General features: G+C 39.9%; 1 protein-coding gene across 2 annotated transcripts in view; it reads right to left on the reverse strand.

Annotated features, from left to right (window-relative positions):
• gpc6b (glypican 6b) overlaps positions 1-25,268 on the reverse strand; it is a 210,525-nt gene that overhangs the window by 115,246 nt on the left and 70,011 nt on the right. For both annotated transcript variants that reach the window (XM_061971241.2, XM_061971240.2), the window contains exons 3-4: positions 18,216-18,607; positions 6,491-6,656 (exon numbers count right to left, since the gene is read on the reverse strand). In XM_061971241.2, coding sequence (XP_061827225.1) covers positions 6,491-6,656; positions 18,216-18,607 — 558 coding nt within the window. The remainder of the gene's footprint in view (positions 1-6,490; positions 6,657-18,215; positions 18,608-25,268) is intronic.

Below are 25,268 nucleotides of genomic sequence, written 5' to 3' on the forward strand. Positions count from 1 at the left end.
AAAGACAAGATACTTAACGTTCGAACTGGTAAACGTTGTTATTTTTTGCAAATATTAGCTCATTTGGAATTTGATGCCTGCAACATGTTTCAAAAAAGCTGGCACAAGTGGCAAAAAAGACTGAGAAACTTGAGGAATGCTCATCAAACACTTATTACAGGTGAACAGGCTAATTGGGAACAGGTGGGTGCCAGGATTGTGTCTAAATGCAGCTTCGATAAAATGCTCAGTCATTCACAAACAAGGATGGGGTGAGGGTCACCACTTTGTGAAAAAATGCGTGAGCATATTGTCCAACAGTTTAAGAACAACAATTCTCAACGAGTTATAGCGAGGAATTTAGGGATTTCACCATCTACGGTCCGTAATATCATCAAAAGGTTCAGAGAATCTGGAGAAATCACTGCACGTAAGCAGCAAGGACAAAAACCAACGTGACCTTGGATCCCTCGGGTGGTACTGCATCAAAAAGCGGCGTCAGTGTTTAAAGGATATCACCACATGGGCTCAGGAACACTTCAGAAAACCACTGTCAGTAACTACAGTTTATTGCTACAAGTTAAAACTCTACTATACAAAGCGAAAGCCATTTATCAACAACACCCAGAAACGCCACCGGCTTTGCTGGGCCCTAGCTCATCTAAGATGGACTGATGCAAAGTGTAAAAGTGTTCTGTGGTCTGACGAGTCCACATTTCAAATAGTTTTTGGAAACTGTGGACGTTGTGTCCTCCGGAACAAAGAGGAAAAGAACCATCCAGATTTTTATAGGCGCAAAGTTCAAAAGCCAGCATCTATGATGGTATGGGGGTGTATTAGTGCCCAAGACATGGGTAACTTACACATCTGTGAAGGCACCATTAATGCTGAAAGGTACATACAGGTTTTGGAGCAACATATGTTGCCATCCAAGCAACGTCTTTTTCATGGACGCCCCTGCTTATTTCAGCAAGACAATGCCAAGCCACATTCTGCACAAGCTAAAACAGCGTGCAGAATGGCTTTGATGATTTGAGTTTGTTACTATATAAGTTGAAAATATCCTGATGTGATTTTTATCATAACAATGTTTTTATAAATACGGGTGCCTTTTTGTCTGGCTTGAGCACCTCCATCCATCCATCCATTTTCTTGAGAACCTGCCCCACAAACTGCCAGTGTAAGTGCCTGCATTCAAAATAAAAAGTTCAAGGAAGAAGGAGGACAAATAGAAGCTGCGAATCTAAGTTTAAAAGTCGGCTGGTCATCCGTGCAAGCACACAGTCCTGACTGATAGGTAGCTGAAACGTGCTCTTTGATGCTTAGTCCTCTTCTCTAACGCTAAAACGACCTAAGGTAACCCACTGAGAGCATGCAGTAATGCCGCGACTTCAAGGAAGCACTTCTCCTTCTCGATGGGATTCCAGTGTTTTCCTTGCCACAGGCTGGCAGCCCTTTATAGTGTCGCTATGGTGCACATGACATCCTACCTGCTGGAACAACGGGTGTAGGGAACCTTTCATGACATGTGAAGTGAATAAATAAACGTTACATTGATGTTGGCACGCTTTGTCTCAGCCCAGCGTGAGCGTGTTTCCTCGCTAAAGTTGACGTTTGACACCTCCGCCCCGTTTCAAACCCCCCACCCTGTCAGGCTCGACGGCGGAAAAGACTCCATTGAAGAAAAAAATATCCTCTTACGCGAGGAGAAAGTGCTTTTCAGTGCTGAAGTTTTTTTTATTCTGCGCAAAATTGTCAAATTGGCTAGATGTGCATATTAGTTTGGCCCATCTTTTCTCATCAATATTCAATGAGGATGATATGACTCATCAAAGAGGCTCGACACTTAGTCACTTTTTTTAGGCGAGCGCAGGGGTCGGCAACCCAAAACGTTGAAATAGCCATAGTGGACCAAAAATACAAAAAAACTAATCTGTCTAGAGCCGCAAAAAATTAAAAGCCGTATATAAGTCTTGTAATGAAGGCAACACATGATGTAAGTGTCTATATTAGCCTACTATCAAAATGACTATGTGTCGCAGGCTGAAGCAAATCTTCGTTGACAGAAATGTACCGTATTTTTCGGAGTATAAGTCGCACCGGAGTATAAGTCGCACCAGCCGAAAATGCATAGTAAAAAAGGAAAAAAAACATATATAAGTCGCACTGGAGCCCGGCCAAACTATGAAAAAAATTGCGACTTATAGTCCGAAAAATACGGTAATATTTATTCGGCACATTTTTACATGAGAAACCATTATTAAATCAGAGGCTACTCAGAAGGTGAGATAACTCCTGGAAATTACTGGCTTTTAATGGCCAAAGGTATAGATGTGTGTGTCCAAGTTAAAGGAAACGGCAGGCTGTCTTCTTTTGATAGATTTGTCACAATCTTTGGCGAGCTAGGTAATGTTTGCTGTGGTCTGGAACAACATGGCACACAAACAACTATCTGAAATGCAGCCAATATTACATACAGATAATAGAATAGAATAGAATAGAAAGTAATTTTTTGATCCCTGGGGGAAATTCAGCACCAGAGTTTGCTCACAATAGACAATAATAATTATAAATATTATAAATAATATAATATATAATATATATATATATATAATAATATACATTTATTCTACATATACTCTACATTTAAGTGCTGTCAAGAAAATGTGTCATGAGACATGAAAAACAAAATCATTTACAAATAGGATAAAAGTAAAGGATATTAAATGAGCTCAAATATACCTACAAATGCGGCATAATGATGCAATATGTACATACAGCTAGCCTAAATAGCATGTAAGCATTGATTAGCTTGCAGTCATGCACTGACCAAATGTGCCTGATTAGCACTCCAACAAGTCGATAACATCAACAAAGCGCACCTTTGGGCATTCACACACAGCATAAAACTTTTGGTGGACAAAATGAGACAAAGAATGAGTGGAAGATTTTACATGTAAACAAACTGTTGCGTCACAGTCCACACTATGGTGAGTTCAAGAACCCTCCGAAATTAGTAGGACAAAACAATGTTCACTAAATACTCTCATCAGTGAAGCATACACACAAACATATTAAACAGTGGGCTTTCTAACAATTGGGAAGGTTTGTGTCATGCTAAAACATAACAAATATGTTCCCCCCCCCATCTTTTTCCACTTTTAATCCTTTTTTAAAAATGCTCCAGGGAGCCACTAGGGCGGCACTAAAGAGCCGCGTGTTGCTGATCCCCGGGCTAGCACTTTAATTCAAAATGATGGAAGAAAACGAGATGATAATGAAACACTTGTAATCATCAACACTGCCACTGTGTTTCATTTGTCATTAGCTGTACACTGCAAATTATTTGCCACTCACCGACGTTTATAATTTTATTTCTAGAAATTTCCCAAGGTTTAAGAGCTATTTACTTATTTCTAGTCATTAACTTTATATCATGATCTTAATTTTATCATGAATAATTAGAAATTTTGTCTATTATAGTTTACAAATGTAACAGTTGAGGAATAATTCAAATAAGATATTTCGGTTTTCCCCCACATAGAAAATTGTGTTTACATTTAAGAATTGCAAGTTGAATAATGCTTGTTTTCAGAATAAAACTTATTTCTATCTTTAAAGTCCTGCCAATTTATAGATGCACAACTTTGAGTTTGGGATGTCTTATCAAGTAAAATCAACTAGCTGCATGCTAGTCTTTTTTATCTTATATTTTATTGGCTGTTTTTTTGCAATGTATGTGTACAGTTAGCATGAGTTTGTTGAAGGGGGATATTCTTGCTGGTTAGGATTAGGGCTAGGGTTAACGCTAACCCTAACCCTAACCCTAACCCTAACCCTAACCCAAACACATTTCGGGAGAACATCCGCACCGTAACACAACATAAACACAACAGAATAAATACCCAGAATCCCATGCAGACCTAACTCTTCCGGGCTACATTATACACCTCCGCTACCACCAAACCCCGCCCCCACAACCCTCCCCCCCTCTCTGTGCGTCGGTTGAGGTGGGCGGGGATTGGTGGTAGCGGGGGTGTATATTGCAGCCCGGAAGAGTTAGGGCTGCAAGGTGTTCTGGGTATTTGTTCTGTTGTGTTTATGTTGTGTTACGGGGCGGATGTTCTCCCGAAATGTGTTTGTCATTCTTTTTTTGGTGTGGGTTCACAGTGTGGCGCATATTTGTAACAGTGTTAGAGTTGTTTTATACGGCCACCCTCAGTGTGACCTGTATGGCTGTTGACCAAGTATGCCTTGCTGTCACTTAGGTGTGCAGCAGAGCCCGCATACAACATGTGACTGGGCCGGCGCGCAGACATGTTGTAGAGGACGGTAAAGACAGTGCCATCATGGCACGCCCTCAATATTGTTGCCCGGGTGAAAATCGGAGAATGGTTGCCCCGGGAGATTTTCGGGAAAGGCACTGAAATTTGGAAGTCTCCCGGAAAAACCGGGAGAGTCAGCAAGTATGCAGCTGAGCCGCATCAGAGTGATCAAAGAGCCGCAAGCGGCTCCGGAGCCGTGGGTTGCCAACCCCTGACCTATATAAAGCCCTCAGCCCCACCCTGACTCCTTTAGCCACCCGTTCAGAGCAATGGTGAGTGAGAGGGTGTGATTTGTTTGTTGAGTGCATGCTTTTCACTGACTAAAGAGATTGAATGTTTGTTGTTTGTCCATGTTGTGCTTCCTAACAAAAGTGCACAGTTTGAGAGGAAGTTTAAGGGCAAACCGTGTTAATTCATAAGGGACAGTGCTATATTAAAGGCCTACTGAAACCCACTACTACCGACCACGCACTCTGATAGTTTATATATCAATGATGAAATCTTAACATTGCAACACATGCCAATACAGCCGGTGTAGCTTACTAAAGTGCAATTTTAAATTTTGTGCGAAATATCCTGCTGAAAACGTCTCGGTATGATGATGTCTGCGCGTGACGTCACGGATTGTAGAGGACATTTTGGGACAGCATGGTGGCCAGCTATTAAGTCGTCTGTATTGGCGCAAAATTCCACAGTATTCTGGACATCTGTGTTGGTGAATCTTTTGCAATTTGTTCAATGAACAATGGAGACAACAAAGAAGAAAGCTGTAGGTGGGTAGCGGTGTATTGCGGCACATGTTGTGCCAGATAACGCACCGCCGCCGTAGAATGCACCCCCTGACTGTTGTGCCGGATAACACAGCCGGTGTTTCATTGTTTACATTCCCGAAAGATGACAGTCAAGCTTTACCATTGGCCTGTGGAGAACTGGGACAACAGAGACTCTTACCAGGAGGACTTTGAGTTGGATACGCAGACGCAGTACCGTGAGTACGCATGCAGCTGCGGCTTCCAAACATTTGATCGCTTGCCCGTACGTGCGTGCCGCTATGTGCATGTCACGTACGTAACTTTGGGGACTTTGGGGAAATATATGTGCTGTATGAACTTTGGGGAGGTGAACGGTACTTTGGGCTGTGGGATTGAGTGTGTTGTGCAGGTGTTTGAGTTGTATTGGCGGGTTATATGGACGGGAGGGGGGGAGGTGTTTGTTATGCGGGATTAATTTGTGGCATATTAAATATAAGCCTGGTTGTGTTGTGGCTAATAGAGTATATATATGTCTTGTGTTTATTTACTGTTTTAATCATTCCCAGCTGAATATCAGGTCCCACCCGCCTCTCACAGCATCTTCCCTATCTGAATCGCTCCCACTGCCCTCTAGTCCTTCACTCTCACTTTCCTCATCCACAAATCTTTCATCCTCGTTCAAATTAATGGGGAAATCGTCGGTTTCTCGGTCCGAATCGCTCTCGCTGCTGGTGGCCATGATTGTAAACAATGTGCGGATGTGAGGAGCTCCACAACCTGTGACGTCACGCGCATATCGTCTGCTACTTCCGGCACAGGCAAGGCTTTTTTATCAGCGACCAAAAGTTGTGAACTTTATCGCCGATGTTCTCTACTAAATCCTTTCAGCAAAAATATGGCAATATCGCGAAATGATCAAGTATGACACATAGAATGGACCTGCTATCCCCGTTTAAATACGAAAATCGCTTTTCAGTAAGCCTTTAATGGTCATACATTGAATTGCAGTAAATATTGCATATTGCTAGTTTATCTCTGTTGTCCGATAGTAGGACAATCACAGTATTTTAGAATGCAACAAAATATTTTCTCAAAATTCTCATACAACTTAAGTAACATAAATTACTTTGAAATGTAAAAACAAAAATAAAATTACAAAAAATATATATATACATTAGTGTGTATATAATAACTCCGAGCACCCACTGGCAGCAATATAGATCGGCGCCTATGCTTCCAACAAAGACTGAACGGTTATCTTTCTGTATAATAATGACATCATCGTCCATGAACCAGCAAGTGGCCAACGAACTCTTTGTGATTTTTCTGCTGATGGAACCATCCTGCTTTCCCCAGTTTTCTACGTTCACCCAGCAAAATTTTATGGCTATATAATATAATCATATACAATAACATGCATCCAATGCCACTTACCGATGTAATGGTTCCACTCAGAGTCCAGATCGGCTTGATTGGCCAGGCAGCCCTTCATTACATTGAGGCAGTAGTTCTTGCAGGGCTTAATGGCCGGCATGCCTTGACAGAAGTGGCAATACGACATCTTTGTCATCGCTCGCATGCACGCCGGAGTGCTGCTCACCTGCGAGAGCACACAAAGTGAAAACACGCTTACGTCACTTCATTTGTTTCGGTTTTTAAAATAATTACAACAAAGTCAAATTCTAGCATTTGGAAAGGTAAGACTTTAATCATGCTACATGATGACAATTACTGAGCTTCTTAATTTCAAAATAAGGAAAATAACTTAGTGAGCGTCTCGAACAGGGGTCGGCAACCCAAAACATTGAAAGAGCCATATTGGACCAAAAATACAAAGACAAATCTGTCTGGAGCCGCAAAAAATTAAAAGCCTTGTATAAGTGTTATAATGAAGGCAACACATGATGTAAGTGTCTATATTAGCTATCATAGCCTACTATCAAAAGGACTTTAAGAGTCGTATAGAAGTGTTATAATGAAGGCAACACATGATGTAAGTGTATATATTAGCTATATTAGCCTACTATCAAAATTACTTTAGGAGTCTTATACAAACCCCGTTTCCATATGAGTTGGGAAATTGTGTTAGATGTAAATATAAACGGAATACAATGATTTGCAAATCATTTTCAACCCATATTCAGTTGATAATGCTACAAAGACAACATATTTGATGTTCAAACTGATAAACATTTTTTTTTTGTTGCAAATAATCATTAACTTTAGAATTTGATGCCAGCAACACGTGACAAAGAAGTTGGGAAAGGTGGCAATAAATACTGATAAAGTTGAGGAATGCTCATCAAACACTTATTTGGAACATCCCACAGGTGAACAGGCAAATTGGAAACAGGTGGGTGCCATGATTGGTATAAAAGTAGATTCCATGAAATGTTCAGTCATTCACAAACAAGGATGGGGCGAGGGTCACCACTTTGTCAACAAATGCGTGAGCAAATTGTTGAACAGTTTAGGAAAAAACTTTCTCAACCAGCTATTGCAAGGAATTTAGGGATTTCACCATCTACGGTCCGTAATATCATCAAAGAGTTCAGAGAATCTGGAGAAACCACTGCACGTAAGCAGCTAAGCCCGTGACCTTCGATCCCTCAGGCTGTACTGCATCAACAAGCGACATCCGTGTGTAAAGGATATCGCCACATGGGCTCAGGAACACTTCAGAAACCCACTGTCAGTAATTACAGTTGGTCGCTACATCTGTAAGTGCAAGTTAAAACTCTCCTATGCAAGGCGAACACCGTTTATCAACAACACCCAAAAACGCCGTCGGCTTCGCTGGGCCTGAGCTCATCTAAGATGGACTGATATAAAGTGGAAAAGTGTTCTGTGGTCTGACGAGTCCACATTTCAAATTGTTTTTGGAAACTGTGGACGTCGTGTCCTCCGGACCAAAGAGGAAAAGAACCATCCGGATTGTTAAAGGCACAAAGTTGAAAAGCCGGCATCTGTGATGGTATGGGGGTGTATTAGTGACCTAGACATGGGTAACTTACACATCTGTGAAGGTGCCATTAATGCTGAAAGGTACATACAGGTTTTGGAGCAACATATGTTGCCATCCAAGCAAGGTTACCATGGACGCCCCTGCTTATTTTAGCAAGACAATGCCAAGCCACATGTTGCATCAACGTGGCTTCATAGTAAAAGAGTGCGGGTACTAGACTGTCCTGCCTGTAGTCCAGACCTGTCTCCCATTGAAAATGTGTGGCGCATTATGAAGCCTAAAATACCACAACGGAGACCCCCGGACTGTTGAACAACTTAAGCTATACATCAAGCAAGAATGGGAAATAATTCCACCTGAGAAGCTTAAAAAATGTGTCTCCTCAGTTCCCAAACGTTTACTGAGTGTTGTTAAAAGGAAAGACCATGTAACACAGTGGTGAACATGCCGTTTCCCAACTACTTTGGCACGTGTTGCAGCCATGAAGTTCTAAGTTAATGATTATTTGCAAAAAAAAAATAAAGTTTATGAGTTTGAACATCAAATATCTTGTCTTTGTAGTGCATTCAATTGAAAAGGATTTGCAAATCATTGTATTCCGTTTATATTTACATCTAACACAATTTCCCAACTCATATGGAAACGGGGTTTGTAAGTGTCTATAGTAACAAAATGCCTATTTTAATAAAGTAGGCATTTTGATAGCCTACTATCAAAATGACTGTGTCGCAGGCTGAAGCAAATCTTCGTTGACAGAAATGTTGAAATGTAATATTTATTGTACACATTTTTACAACATTAGAAACCATTAATAAATCAGAAGCTACTCAGAAGGTGAGATAATTCCTGGAAATTACTGGCTTCTAATGGCCAAAGGTATAGATGTGTGTGTCCAAGTTAAAGGAAAAAAACTCCAAAATACCTTATAATATTGATTACGATATTCAGCTGTCGGTGTGGAACTCATGTGCTGCACTTGCTGTACGTTTGTTTACAATGAATTCATCAGCGGTGTCACTGCTGGCTCGGCAGTTTTCTCCCTACCGCTATTGCACGATTACTTTAACATTGGTTCTGTTGCTGCAGTCGTGCAGTATACTTGTTAATACCTGAGGTCAAAGAGAGCAACTTTTTTTTTTACTTTATCATTTATTTAAAATCTTTATTATGTTTTTTTTTTAAAGTTCTATCATAATGAGCTTATATATTCGGGAAATAACACCTTCACTCCAATTATAGCTTGCTTCTAAGTAGGGTTGTACGGTATACCGGTATTAGTATAGTACCGAGATATTAATGAATCATATTCGGTACTATACCGCCTCTGAAAAGTACCGGCATTGGTGGATCCACACCTAACATCCACTGTAATGATATCAAGTACAGGCACGTATCTAGTCGATACTACTATGATTACGTCAATATTTTTTGGCATCACATCTTCTTTCGTTTTTTAAAAAATGTATATTATGTTTATAGACTCGGGAAATATGTTCCTGGGCACATGAGGACTTTGAATATGACCAAAGTATGATCCTGTAATGACTTGGTATCGGATTGATACCCAAATGTGTGGTATCATCCAAAACTAATGTAAAGCATCTAAACAACAGAAGAATAAGTGATTATTACATTTTAACAGAAGTGTAGATAGAACATGTTTAAAGAGAAAGTAAGCAGATATTAACAGTAAATGAACAAGTAGATTAATAATTCATTTTCTACCACTTGTCCTTAATAATGTTGACAAAATCATAGAATGAAAAATGACACAATATGTTACTGCATATGTCAGTAGACTAATTAGGAGCCTTTGTTTGTTTACTTACTAATAAAAGACAAGTTGTTTAGTATGTTCACTATTTTATTTAAGGACTTACCTGCAATAAGAAACATTTGCTTAATGTACCATAAGATTTTTTTAGTAAAATAAAACCAATAATGCAATTTTTTTGTGGTCCCCTTTACTTAGTAAAGTACCGAAATACATTTTGGTACCGGTACCAAAATATTGGTATCGGGACAAGTGACGTCTTGTTTTTTTTGCGGTACATAAAGGACCGAGCTACAGTATAATTGAATTCTAGTTTCATAGCCTGCAACCTATTTCCACATTTCTAAGAATGGTAAAATGTTCCTTCAGCACAGCTTTTATAACAGCACCGGCTTGATTCTGGAACTGATTAACTCACTTTACAGTACTTTATATGGGACGTCAACTCTTATTCCCAGCCTACGCTCACTGGTTCCAGCCGAGTGGAGCTGCCTCGTGCCGCAGACATAAGATTGTCTCTGCCTACTGACAACCACCTGCTCTTGGAGTATAAACACGTGTCACCCGTGGGCCCGCTCTTCACAATAAACGAGAAGATGAGCTCCCCTCGCTCGTCGTATATCTTAAGGGTGAATTAGACACAGCCCCCCCCCCCCCCCACACACACACACACATGATTGTATTTGTTACCTTCTGGAGACCTCCGAAAAGTGCCTACCTCTTTAAGACCACCCTTTCGAGACATATAAAGATTTGTATTTACAACATTAATAATATATACATACCATGCAAATATAAAAAAGCTTGTTGTGCAAAATGAGTTGGAATTTCACAAGAAAAAGGTCACGGTTTCGCAAGAAACACTTAGAATTTTGGCAGTATTATAATAAAAGTCGTCATTTTACTCAACACAAGTCAAAATTTTACAAGAAAAACTGAACATTTGTGCAATATTATGATGAAAGTTGGAATTTTGCTCAATAACAGTCGCAATTTTACAAGAAAAGCTTAACATGTTGGCAATTTTATGAAAATAGTCGTAATTCAAGTTAAAACTTACAATTTTTGGCAATATTATAATAATAATCGGAATTTTACTTAGCAAAATTATGACAAAAGTCATCATTGTACTCCAAAAATGTCACTATTTTACAAGAACAACAACATAATTGGCAATACTGTGATACAAGTCAGACTTATATATGACAAATGTCGCCATTTTGCATTAAAAAGTAATCATTTTACATAAAGTAATAATTTTATGAGAAAACATTGCAATATTACAGAAACAGAAATAATATGAGAAATTGTTCCCAATTTTGTAAGAAAAAAGTCGACACATTGTGAGAAAAAGACTGCTTTTAGTTAATTTATTTTTTGGAAATGTTTTGTTTGTAATTGGTTTTTAATCTTCATTATTTACTACAAGTTATTACAGTATGTCTCTATGTACATACATATATATATATATATATATATATTTATAAATATATTTATTTATATATTTATTTATATATATATTTTTTCAATACATTTTGGCCAAAGGGGGCACATTTCAATTTCTTACACACACCTGTTATTACATATATTGACCAGAGGGGGAGCACTTCAATTTCTTACACACACTTGTTATTTCATATGTTGACCAGAGGGGGAGCACTTTTAAAAGCGACACACAGTCAATTTGAAAAATCCCTCCTTTTTGGGACCACCCTAATTTTGATAGATTTCACCACCAGGGGTGCAAATGAGACATTCTCTATTAGATGCAATGGTTCTCCGAATTGGGACCATGATTTATGTCCTAACTTGTTCACCGGTCTTCATATGGAAGGTACTTTTCCTTGTTGATGTCTCAAGAATGGTAGAAATACAACACACACACACACACACACACACACACACACACACACACACACACACACACACACACACACACACACACACACACACACACACACACACACACACACACACACACACACACACACACACACTCATACATAAATCTAATCTTTGACGGTGTCGACACCCCAGGAAGCATCCGAAAGTGTTGCAGGGAATTTCTGCTGCCCACGAAGAGGGAGGGGATGTCGGGAGATATTTGCAAGGTGGCCTTTTGGTCTTCTCCGTGCTCCTCCGAGTAGCACTGTGACTCACTCACAGGTGTTGTTGGAGTGGTGGATATTGAGTGATGGCCATGTTGGACCTCAGCCCACCGCTGCGTGAGTGCAATATGGTTGGAACAAGTCACACGTGCAGCTGCATGTGCACATTGGACAGTAGATCGAACAAAAATGCAGATTGAATATTTTCACAAAACAAAATGGGACCGCAGTTCATAAAGCATCAAAGGATTATGGTATTTTTCGGACCGTAAACTGCTACTTTTTTACTACGCTTTGAAACCTGCGGCTTATAAAACGGTGCACCTAAATTATGTATTTTTCTTTGCTAACGGCCATAAACACATAGGGTACTTTAAAAAGGTGTGGTATGGCGCCACCTTTTGGACGAGTTCGCTCAATTCTGCTCAGTGGCCTTGTGGTTAGCGTGTCCGCCCTGAGACTGGAAGGTCGTGAGTTCAAACCCCGGCCGAGTCATACCAAAGACTGTAAAAATTGGACCCATTGCCTCCCTGCTTGGCACTCAAGCATCAAGGGTTGGAATTGGGGGTTAAATCACCAAATGATTCCCGAGCGCGGCCACCGCTGCTGCTCACTGCTCCCTTCTATGTTAGCTACCTCTCTTTCTTTAGAATTTATATTTTCTGCTGGATCTACTCTCTATTTTATGCTGCCCCTTTTTTTTTTTCTTTTTTTTTTTTTGCTGCAGCTGTTACATATACTGTAATATTGTACAGGGTAATTGTTATATATTGTATATATTATACAAAAATATAATATAATATATCAGTATATATTATATACTGTGTATATATAATATGTAATTATTACATATGTTATATTTTATATTGCTACTATGGTACATTTTTAGTCTACTTAATACCTGCATTATCCTTTCCATCCTTACCCTTTCCAACCTTTGTAACTGAGCTACTGTGTGGAACAATTTTCCTTGTGGATCAATAAAGTTTGTCTAAGTCTAATAACTAAAAAAATGTACACTTACTAAAACGTCCCATGTGTGATGTCTGTAGGAGTGTTTTAATGCATGTTTGTACATTATGTCGTAAAGTAATCAAGCTAGCATCGTTAGCATTAGTGTTTATTTGTATTGTTTTACATGCATTTCTCCATAGTAATGAGCTACGATATCCATCAGACATAAATTTGTGTGCCTCAAGGCTCTATCCTCGGTCCACTTCAGTATACTGTTCCTTTATACCTCTGAAAACAAAGATTTTTGCTTCAAGATTCTCCATGTTAGACTTATACAAAAACACACATCAGACACAAAAAGAAACAGTCCATCCAAGTTCAATGAAAAAAATAAAAAATAAAAAAACCCTTTCCCTAATTTACAGCATTTGTTTCTCATCTTAAAGTTAAAGTTAACGTACCAATGATTGTCACACACACACTAGGTGTGGTGAAATTTGCATTTGACCCATCCCCTTGTTCACCCCCTGGGAGGTGAGGGGAGCAGTGGGCAGCAGCGGTGCCGCGCCCGGGAATCATTTTTGGTGATTTAACCCCCAACTTAGCTTAGCTCAACAATATTTCGGTTACTGTTATGATTAATTATCTGCATTTGAGTTCTAACCAGACAGGCAGTTACACTTTGAAACTATCCCTGACTTATTTTTGGTTTCAAGCAACAAAATATGGCTCTTAGTTTACACTGTTCTGGCTCCCTTAATTCCACCATCACGTCCCTTGCCCGAAGGGGGAATCCTCTATGTTCTTTGAGAAAGGACATAGCGTATAAATTATAGAACAGCTTTACCCACTGATGTTAGACGTTGCTTTTCAAACTACATTTATTCTGGTGTGTTGGTAAACACTTTCTATGTGATTTGCAATCAGATGCAACATTAGAATATACAATGTTGAGTCATTTAAAGAAAGATTGCGTTATTGGATGTTGTATAATGCATTTGATACATAGTACATGTACTAGCGCTCAGGGGAAGTCAAAGTCTCAGTACTAACAATCTGATACTATCAACATGATACTGTAGTCCAATAACATCAGATGAATAATTATGCATGAGCTTTTGTTTCTCGTATCCCAGATAGTATCATGTGTATCAAAAGACACAAACACCTGATCATGTATATCCTGATGGAAATAAATATAAACCACATTTCCACCGATTAGTAAAGTTTAGTTTAGCTCGTCATGGTACCCTTTGGAAGGTACCGTATTTTCCGGACCATATATATAGGGGTGCACCGGATTATAAGGCCCACAGCCAATGAATGGTCTATTTTTGACATATAGGGTGTCATGTCTGTGTAATCATGTTTTGTCTTAGTCATGTTTAGTTTAGTTATTGGACTCTTTAGTTTCTGGCTTTTCACTCCCTTGTCTTGTTTCCATGATTACCCATTAGTTTCACCTGTTCCACGTTTGGACTCATTGTGCACTCTTTTTTATCACCATAGCAACCCATTAGTTTTCACCTGTCACGTCACGCACCTGTTTCACGTTTTGAGTTACGCACCTGTTTTCGTTAATCATGTCTGTAGTATTTAAGTTCAGTGTTTTCAGTTTGTCTTTCTGGTGACATCCCCACATTTATGCTCTGCACATTTCTGACTCTTTTTTCATGTCCATCGTTCACGCTGCTCTTTTTTGTCCATGCCAAGTAAGTTTTGTATATTATTGCCACAGTTAGTGTTTTTTGTTGTTCATAGTTTTTGCCTTTGTGCAAGTGTTTGGTTTCATAGATTGTTCTCCGCCATTGTGCGCGCCTTTTGTTTACTTCCTTTTTTTGTAGTTTAAATAAAAATGTACCTGCATTCCCGTCTCGCCCGAGCCAACTTTCCGTTGCCTTCGAGAAAAACTAAACCCCAGGACCAAGTCATGACATAGGGAGCATTAAAGGAGTCATATTATTTATTTTTTTAGGGAAGTCCGATAATATCGGCCTGCCGATATTATCGGCCGATAAATGCTTTAAAATGTAACGGTATCGTTTTTTAAATTTTTTTAAATTTTTTATTTTTTATTAAATCAACATAAAAAACACAAGTTACACTTACAATTAGTGCACCAACCCAAAGAAACTCCCTACCCCATTTACACTCATTCACACAAAAGTGTTGTTTCTTTCTGTTATTAATATTCTGGTTCCTACATTATATATCAATATATATCAATACAGTCTGCAAGGGATACAGTCCGTAAGCACACATGATTGTGCGTGCTGCTGGTCCACTAATAGTTCTAACCTTTAACAGTTAATTTTACTCATTTTCATTAATTACAAGTTTCTATGTAACTGTTTTTATATTGTTTTACTTTCTGTTTTATTCAAGAAAATGTTTTTAATTTATTTATCTTATTTTATAAATTTTTTTAAAAAGTACCTTATCTTCACCATACCTGGTTGTCCAAATTAGGCATAATAATGTGTTAATTCCACGACTGCATATATCGGTTGATATCGGTATCTGTAATTAAAGAGTTGGACAATATCGGAATATCGGATATCGGCAAAAAGCCATTATCGGACATCCTTAATTTTTTTTCTAAATGTAAAACACTTCCTTGTGGTCTACATAACATGTGATGGTGGTTCTTTGGTCAAAATGTTACATAGATGATGTTTTACAGATCATCTTCAAGCCGCTTTCTGACAGTCGCTTCCGGATGTGCCGTTTTGTGGGCGGTCTTATTTACGTGGCTCACCTTCGGCAGCGTCTTCTCCCCGTCATCTTTGTTGTAGCGGTGAAGCGTGCAAGGACGGGAGTGGAAGAAGTGTCAAAAGATGGAGCTAACTGTTTTAATGACATTCAGACTTTACTCAAATCATCTTCATCCGGAAACAACACCGGAAAAAAAATGTCCGACCGGAACTCTCTAATAACTAAAGTTCCTTGGGTGATAATGTAAACTCACTACACCGGTATGTATTTGCGCTTCCATGGCGAGTTTACTGACAGATATAAGTAAGAACTTTACACTACATTATATTGGAGGATGAATGTCACTTAACAAGAAGATAGAGAAAAAGAAGAGGCTTAACTTATCGACTACGGCACGGACTAAAAAGGCGGACGCGTGCAATTTTTCAGGATTCATGCAGATCCCAAATACAGATCAGCACGTACCAGAGGGTAAGAAAAGTTGCGTTTGCATAATATTGCGAAACAAAACGCCAGATAATATATCTTACCTTATAAACACACACCATAATAATACTCGTATTTTGAAGCACATCAAGCGGTGCGGCTTCATAGCTTATCAAAGTCGTACTAAAACATTTTGATATATTTTTGAGCGCTGTGTGTAATGTTCTATATTTTCAATGGAACATATAAAATGTTAGTGTTGTTTACTTGAGTCATATTGCCATCAAAGTGGAGCCTACACTTCTCTCTTATGTTTGACTGCCATCTACTGGTCACACATATCATTACAACATGTACCAAATAAAATAGCTTCCAGGTGGGTAAGCTCAACCAAACGTATTCCATACATTAGGCGCACCGGGTTATAAGGCGCACTGTCGAATTTTGAGGGAAAAAAATAATAATTTAAGTGTGCCTTATAGTCTGGAAAATATGGTAACCTATTTTTACATGTGTAAAATACCTGAAAACATTTCCCGAACAATTATTGAAGGTTCTAAATGTTCAAATTTCTTTTAAATTTGAACGAGCCTCAATTAGCGTGCACTGGAACACATTGAAAAAGAAGCCGTGATTTAGCCTGGCGCCCCTTTTTCTTTAATCTTACTCTGCATATGATGAGAACTGCAAACAGTCCTGAGGTGATATGGTGTATAAGCAGGAGCAGCATTAAAGTAGCATTACATCAAACAGAATATTAAAGGGGTATGTACAGCTTAATTATTGCTGCTAGATAGTAAGGGGAAGAAAGCATTGACCATCTCTTAGATTATCTTCTGTGTCGTATAGAAATATTTGTAAGCTACACTATATTGCCAAAAGTGTTTGGCCACCCATCCACATGATCTGAATCAGGTGTCCTAATCACTTGGCCCGGCCACAGGTGTATACAATCAAGCACTTAGGCATGGAGACTGTTTCTACAAACGTTTGTGAAAGAATGGGCCGCTCTCAGGAGCTCAGTGATTTCCAGCGTGGAACTGTCGTAGGATGCCACCTGTGCAACAAATCCAGCCGTGAAATTTCCTCGCTCCTAAATATGCCAAAGTCAACTGTCGGCTTTATTATAAGAAAATGGAAGTGTTTGGGAACAACAGCAACTCAGCCACGAAATGGTAGGCCACGTAAACTGACAGAGGGGTCAGCGGATGCTGAAGCGCATAGTGCAAAGATTTCGCTACAGAGCTCCAAACTTCATGTGACCTTCCAATTAGCCCACGCACAGTACGCAGAGAGCTTCATGGAATGGGTTTCCATGGCCGAGCAGCTGCATCTAAGACATACATCACCAAGTCCAATGCAAAGCGTGGGATGCAGTGGTGTAAAGCACGTCACCACTGGACTAGAGCAGTGGAGACACGTTCTCTGGAGTGATGAATCACACTTTTCCATCTGGCAATCTGATGGATGAGTCTGGGTTTGGAGGTTGCCAGGAGAACGGTACATTTCGGACTGCGTTGTGCCGAGTGTGAAGTTTGGTGGAGGAGGAATTATGGTGTGGGGTTGTTTTTCAGGAGTTGGGCTTGGCCCCTTAGTTCCAGTGAAAGGAACTTTGAATGCTCCAGGATACCAAAACATTTTGGACAATTTCATGCTCCCACCCTTGTGGGGACAGTTTGGAGCGGGCCCCTTCCTCTTCCAACATGACTGTGCACCAGTGCACAAAGCAAGGTCCATAAAGACATAGATGACAGAGTCTGGTGCGGATGAACTTGACTGGCCTGCACAGAGTCCTGACCTGAACCCGATAGAACACCTTTGGGATGAATTAGAACGGAGACTGAAAGCCAGGCCTTCTCGACCAACATCATTGTGTGACCTCACCAATGTGCTTTTGGAAGAATGGTCGAAAATTCAGATAAACACACTCCGCAACCTTGTGGACAGCCTTCCCAGAACAGTTGAAGCTGTAAAAGGTGGACCGACATCATATTGAACCCTATGGGTTAGAAATGGGTTGGCACTTCAAGTTCATATGTGAGTCAAGGCAGGTGACAAAATACTTTTGGCAATATAGTGTATTTACAGGCTTCCATGAAACGAGTCAGAGTAGGAACTTGTTGTCATGAAGAAGAAGAAAAAACTGAGAAAGCAGCAAAAATCACCTTCGGCTTGTTAAGAATTGCAGGACCAGAATCTTAAGTGTGTGTGTGTTACCTTAGATACTCTCTGAGCCACTTCCCGGCCAACAGAGAGTCCTTGGACAAAAGTGCGGGCAGCGATGAACGCCCTCGTGACCTGAGCCTTCAGCTTACGGGGTACATCTCCAAAGGGCTTGAGCTGGTCAGTGTACTTGCTGATACACTCCAGGTAGTCCTCGGTGATGACGTACTGGGAATTGAGCAAGGTGAACATGCGCTCCAGCAGGCGAGACCAAAAGTCATTAAGCATTTCCTCCAGGTTGACGTTCCCTCCCGTGTAGTACCGTTTCAGCTCGGCGAAAAGGTTCTCGAAAACCTCTGCATTCTGCATGTAAGGCTTGCCGTAAGTCCTTACAAACATCTCGTTTAAGGACCTCTCCGTGTTGTCCAGAAGCTCCAGGAAAAATTCTGAAAAAAATAAATAAATACAATAATTATATGACTAACTGGTAGGGGTGCACAAAAAAATCGATTCACATTCAAATCGCAATTCTTATTCATCCCGATTCTGAATCAATACATAATTTTCAAAAATCGATGAAAAACAAAAATTAAATTTTTTTATTTATTTATATTATTTCTTTTGTATTTTTATAGGATTATATTTTAAAAAATATATGTTTTTAGGCCATCTTAATGCAAGCAGAAGGAACTTATCAATGTTATTGCATTACAAAAATACTAGGGGTGCACAAAAAAATCGATTCACATTCGAATCGCAATTCTTATTGATCCCGATTCTGAATCAATTAATAATTTTCAAAAATCGATGAAAAAAAAGGTAAAATGTTTTATTTATTTATATTAATATTATTTTTTTAATAGATTTTTTTATTTTTATTTTTTTATACGTTTTAGGCCATCTTCATGCAGCCAGAAGGAACTTATCAATGTTATTGTCAGGACTTGGACTGTGGAGTTTTTGTTTTCCCAAGATGCAAGAGAATTTGGATCAGACATGGCTTGAAGGTGGGTACATGATTTATTTATCAAACAAAGAATAAACGAAAAGCGCGCACTTTGGCAGAGGTAAAAAACTTGGCGAATGAAAACAAAACTTGCACAAAGGCAGAAACTGAACACGAAATAACAAAACACTTACTGTGGCATGGGACCGTGAACAGGGCTTGAAAACGCGAGGATAGCAGGGTGAGAAAGGCTATGACTCCAGGACGAACAACAGAAAATGAAAAGCTTAAATAACACAGACATGATTAACAACAGGTGCGTGACTCAAAACAGGTGCGTGACATGACAGGTGAAACTAATGGGTAACTACGGTGAGAAGACAAGGGAGTGAAAAGACAGAAACTAAACAAAACATGACTTAAAACAAAACATGATTACACAGACATGACAGTTATTGCATTACAAATATACTAGGGGTGCACAAAAAAAATCAATTCACATTCGAATCGCAATTCTTATTCCTCCCGATTCTGAATCAATTCATAATTTTCAAAAATCGATGAAAAAAAAGGTTTTATTTATTTATATTATAATTTTTTTTATTAATAGAAATCTATTTAAAAAAAAAAGAAGTTTTTAGGCCATCTTAATGCAACCAGAAAGAACCTATCAATGTTATTGCATCCGGATTGAACCCAGGACGGCTCAGGACCTTCGTATTGTGAGGCAGACGCACTAACCCCTCTGCCACCGCAGTGGAAGAGGGGTTAGTGCATCTGCCTCACAATATAGAGGTCCTGAGTAGTCTTGGGTTCAATCCCGGGCTCGGGATCTTTCTGTGTGGAGTTTGCATGTTCTCCCCGTGACTGCGTGGGTTCCCTTCGGGTACTCCGGCTTCCTCCCACTTCCAAAGACATGAACCTGGGGATAGGTTGATTGGCAACACTTAATTGTCACTAGTGTGTGAATGTGAGTGTGAATGTTGTCTGTCTATCTGTGTTGACCCTGCGATGAGGTGGCGACTTGTCCAGGGTGTACTCCGCCTTTCGCCCGATTAAGGAATAAGCGGTAGAAAATGGATGGATGGATATACTGTACAGGCCAAAAGTTTGGACACACCTTCTAATTTAATGCATATTCTTTATTTTCATGACTATTTACATTGTAGATTGTCACTGAAGGCATCAAAACTATGAAAAAAAAGGGAAATAACTAAAAACGTGTTTTATAATTCTGGTTTCTTCAAAATAGCCACCCTTTGCTCTGATTACCGTTTTGCACAATCTTGGCACATTTTTTGCGTTGAAAATATCCAGAGGCACACCACCAGCAGAAATCATTAAAAAACAAAACTCAGTGGACAGTAAAAAGTTGTTGTCGCAATTGTTGGATATGACTTTAAACCATAACCAACCATGCATCAATATAGCTCTTGTCTCAAAGTAGGTGTACTGTCACCACCTGTCACATCACGCCATGACTTATTTTGAGTTTTTTGCTGTTTTCCTGTGTGTAGTGTTTTAGTTCTTGTCTTGCGCTCCTATTTGGTGGCTTTTTCTCTATTTTTGGTATTTTCCTGTAGCAGTTTCATGTCTTCCTTTGAGCGATATTTCCCGCATCTACTTTGTTTTAGCAATCAATAATTCTTCAGTTGTATTTATCCTTCTTTGTGGGGACCTCTTTGATTGTCATGTCATGTTCGGATGTACATTGAGGACGCCGTCTTTGCTCCACAGTAAGTCTTTGCTGTCGTCCAGCATTCTGTTTTTGTTTACTTTGTAGCCAGTTCAGTTTTAGTTTCGTTCTGCATAGCCTTCCCTAAGCTTCAATGCCTTTTCTTAGGGGCATTCACCATTTGTTTATTTTTGGTTGAAGCATTAGACACCTTTTTACCTCCACACTGCCTCCCGCTGCTTCCGACATCTACAAAGCAATTAGCTACCGGCTGCCACCTACTGATATGGAAGAGTATTACACGGTTACTCTGCCGAGCTCTAGACAGCACCGACACTCAACAACAACACGTAATTTGCAGACTATATTTACTGGTTTGCAAAAAATATTTTTAACCCAAATAGGTGAAATTAGATAGTCTCCCACGGCACATCTCAACCACACATCCAGCGATATGAAGATTCCTTACAGACTTTCCTTCAAGAGAAGAAGGTGACTGTGTGTAGGTGGACTTCCAAGGCCAGGTGTGAAATAAATACTGTGGAGCATCTCCATGAGCTAATGGTGTGTTCTGGCTCAGTTTCAAGACCGATACTCATCGTAGCCCTTCTGCTGCTTGAAAGAGAAACCAACAGCACAGAAATGTAGAATGTTAATGAATAATGCATATTTTTACACCTACAGTATGCTATCTCCTGGAAGGAAATTGGCTCTTTCTGCCTGAGTCCAAATCCGACAGCCACACTAATTCAAACACCGTAATTCAATTAACGGCCCACATTTAGCGACGAATGTATAGAAGTCTGTAGGAGACGCAAACTTCTCCGATCCTTGCCGAGCTGAAACTTCAGTATGAAATCTGCTTTGTGTGCTGATGAAATTAAGGGATAGAGTGGCAGCGAAGCCCAGTGCTGCTGGAAAAAGTCTTCACTTCCTCCCTTGTGACATCCACCGTACACTGACAGCAGCATATCGAAATAATGCCTATTTATTCATGTGCTTCCAGGAATGAATAAGGGAGAGGCGAGGAAATATACATTCCTGGATGAAAGACATTGTGCATGGCGACATGGCTGACTTGCTGTTATTCGATACGATTTGTTGTCTTCTTGTTATCATCGTTTGAACGAAAGAAATATCAATATTGACAGCAGTGTGTTCAGTTGCACTGATAACCACTAAGATTACTCAATTGGGGACATGTCATTTTCAAGTAGTGAGAATGTCGTACATTAATAAGGTGGTTTCATCACGACGATATTACCGTGTTCCTTTGCAGGTTGCATTAAGCCCGATATTAAGTTCTTGATAAAAAAAAAAAGTTATACATGTCATTGTCTGTACAGAGCCTTGAATCAAAATGTGTTCAAAAACAAGTACGACGTACTCTCTCCGAGGGATGGGTACAGAATTTGGGACATTTATACACATGGACAGATTTATTATACTTAAAGGGGAACATTATCACAATTTCAGAATTGTTAAAACCATTAAAAATCAGTTCCCAGTGGCTTATTATATTTTTCGAAGTTTTTTTCAAAATTTTACCCATCACGCAATATCCCTAAAAAAAGCTTCAAAGTGCCTGATTTTAACCACCCGTCCATTTTCCTGTGACGTCACATAGTGAAACCAACACAAACAAACATGGCGGAAAGAACAGCAAGCTATAGCGACATTAGCTCGGATTCAGACTCGGATTTCAGCGGCTTAAGCGATTCAGCAGATTACGCATGTATTGAAACGGATGGTTGTAGTGTGGAGGCAGGTAGCGAAAACGAAATTGAAGAAGAAACTGAAGCTATTGAGCCATATCGGTTTGAACCGTATGCAAGCAAAACTGACGAAAACGACACGACAGCCAGCGACACGGGAGAAAGCGAGGACGAATTTGGCGATCGCCTTCTAACCAACGATTGGTATGTTTGTTTGGCATTAAAGGAAACTAACAACTATGAACTAGGTTTACAGCATATGAAATACATTTGGCAACAACATGCACTTTGAGAGTGCAGACAGCCCAATTTTCATCAATTAATATATTCTGTAGACACACCCTCATGTCAGCAGGCCAGGGAAGCTAGGGTCGATATTCTTCTCTGGATCATCTTCGGGACGGTGTGAGCCAAGACATCCAGGGGGTTTATCTCGCTCGTCTGCGGGAACAAACTGCCGCCATTGCTTGCCGTGCTACCGAGGTTCCTTTGTCCCTGAATTGCTCACACACTCCGGCAGATCCAATGGGGGTCTGGCGGCAGATTTCTTTGACTTTATCGTTGGAAATGCATCTGCTTTGAGTGTCGCAGGATATCCACACATTCTTGCCATCTCTGTCGTAGCATAGCTTTCGTCGGTAAAGTGTGCGGAACAAACGTCCAATTTCTTGCCACTTTCGCATCTTTGGGCCACTGGTGCAACTTGAATCCGTCCCTGTTCGTGTTGTTACACCCTCCGACAACACACCGACGTGGCATGTTGTCTGCAAGGTACGGAAAACAGTCGAAAAAACGGAAAATAACAGTGCTGATTTGACTCGGTGTTTGAGAAAATGGCGGATTGCTTCCTGATGCGACGTCACATTGTGACATCATCGCTCCGAGAGCGAATATTAGAAAGGCGTCTAATTCGCCAAAATTCCCCCATTTAGAGTTCGGAAATCGGTTAAAAAAATATATGGTCTTTTTTCTGCAACATCAAGGTATATATTGACGCTTACATAGGTCTGGTGATAATGTTCCCCTTTAAACTTATACTTCCTTTTTATTGTCATTCAAATTTGAACTTTACAGCACAGATAAGAACAAAATTTCGTTACATAAGCACATGGTAGTGCAGGATAAAAAAGCAATCAGGTGCATATATAAATAAATAAATATATATAAATAATATATATGATATATATATATATATATATATATATATATATATATAATAGATAAATATATATAAATAAATAAATAGATTACTGTACAGATAAATATATTGCACTTTTTCACATGTGTCCACGTTTATGGATGTATGTTATATTGTCTTTTTTATTCCAGCGAGTTAATCCATTTTGGAAGAGTTGAGGGGATAATTTAATTATGATGCGTTCAAGAGTCTCACGGCCTGAGGGAAGAAGCTGTTACAGAACCTGGAGGTTCTGTTTCGGAGGCTGCGGAACCTCTTTCTAGAGTCCAGCAGTGAAAACAGTCCTTGGTGGGGGTGGGAGGAGTCTTTGTAGATTTTCTGAGCCCTGGTCAGGCAGCGGCTTTTTGCGATCTCCTGGATAGGAGGAAGAGGAGTTCTGATGATCTTTTCCGCTGTCCTCACCACTCTCTCTTCCAGTCTGAGGCATTGCAGGCTCCAGTCCAGACAGACTTACGGCGGTATTAGTGCGTACCCATTCACGTAGAATCAGACGGTACCGATTTTCAATACCTGGGTTGCACGTGACCTCAAATACTGTTGCACACTTGGCACTAGTGTTGTACGGTATACCGGTATTAGTATAGTACCGCGATACTAATTAATCATATTCGGTACTATACCGTCTCTGAAAAGTACCGGTCCCCCAAACCCCCCGCCCTCTGTCGTCGTCACGTTGTGACATTGCTGGTTTAGGAGCAGAGGAGCATGTTCGGCAGCGCACACACATGGAGTACTTACAAGCAGACACAGTGTGTAGACAGAAAAGGGAGAACAGACACATTTTGGCTTAAAAACTAACGATAAAGGTGAAGTTATAACACTGAAACGTCCACCGGAAGAGGTGCTTTCAGACATGGCTAGCTAGCTAGCGGCTAAAGTCCAGCCCCAGTCGGCAGTGTTGTAGCTACTTCTAAATCACTAATCCTCGCCTCCATGGCGACAAATAAAGTACGTTTCTAACAAGTATCATCCCTGCAGTACGAGGAATAGCTAAAGTGAAGTGAAGTGAATTACATTTATATAGCGCTTTTTCTCAAGTGACTCAAAGCACTTTACATTGTGAAACCCAATATCTAAGTTACATTTAAACCAGTGTGGGTGGCACTGGGAGCAGGTGGGTAAAGTGTCTTGCCCAAGGACACAACAGCAGTGACTAGGATGGCGGAAGCGGGGATCGAACCTGCAACCCTCAAGTTGCTGGCACGGCCGCTCTACCAACCGAGCTATACCGCCCCCCCTAAACATGCTTCACTACACACCGTAGCTCACCGGCGTCAAAATGTAAACAAACGCCATTGGTGGATCTACACCTGACATCCACTGTAATGATACCAAGTACAATAGCATATCTAGTTGATACTACTTTGATTACGTCAATATTTTTTGGCATCACATCTTCTTTCTTTTTTTTAAAATGTATATTATGTTTATAAACTCAGGAAATATGTCCCTGGACACATAAGGACTTTGAATATGACCAATGTATGATCCTGTAACGACTTGGTATCAGATTTATACCCAAATTGGTGGTATCATCCAAAACTAATGTAAAGTATCAAACAACAGAAGAATA

This window comes from Nerophis lumbriciformis, linkage group LG13, assembly GCF_033978685.3.
Source record: "Nerophis lumbriciformis linkage group LG13, RoL_Nlum_v2.1, whole genome shotgun sequence".
Taxonomy (NCBI): domain Eukaryota; kingdom Metazoa; phylum Chordata; class Actinopteri; order Syngnathiformes; family Syngnathidae; genus Nerophis; species Nerophis lumbriciformis.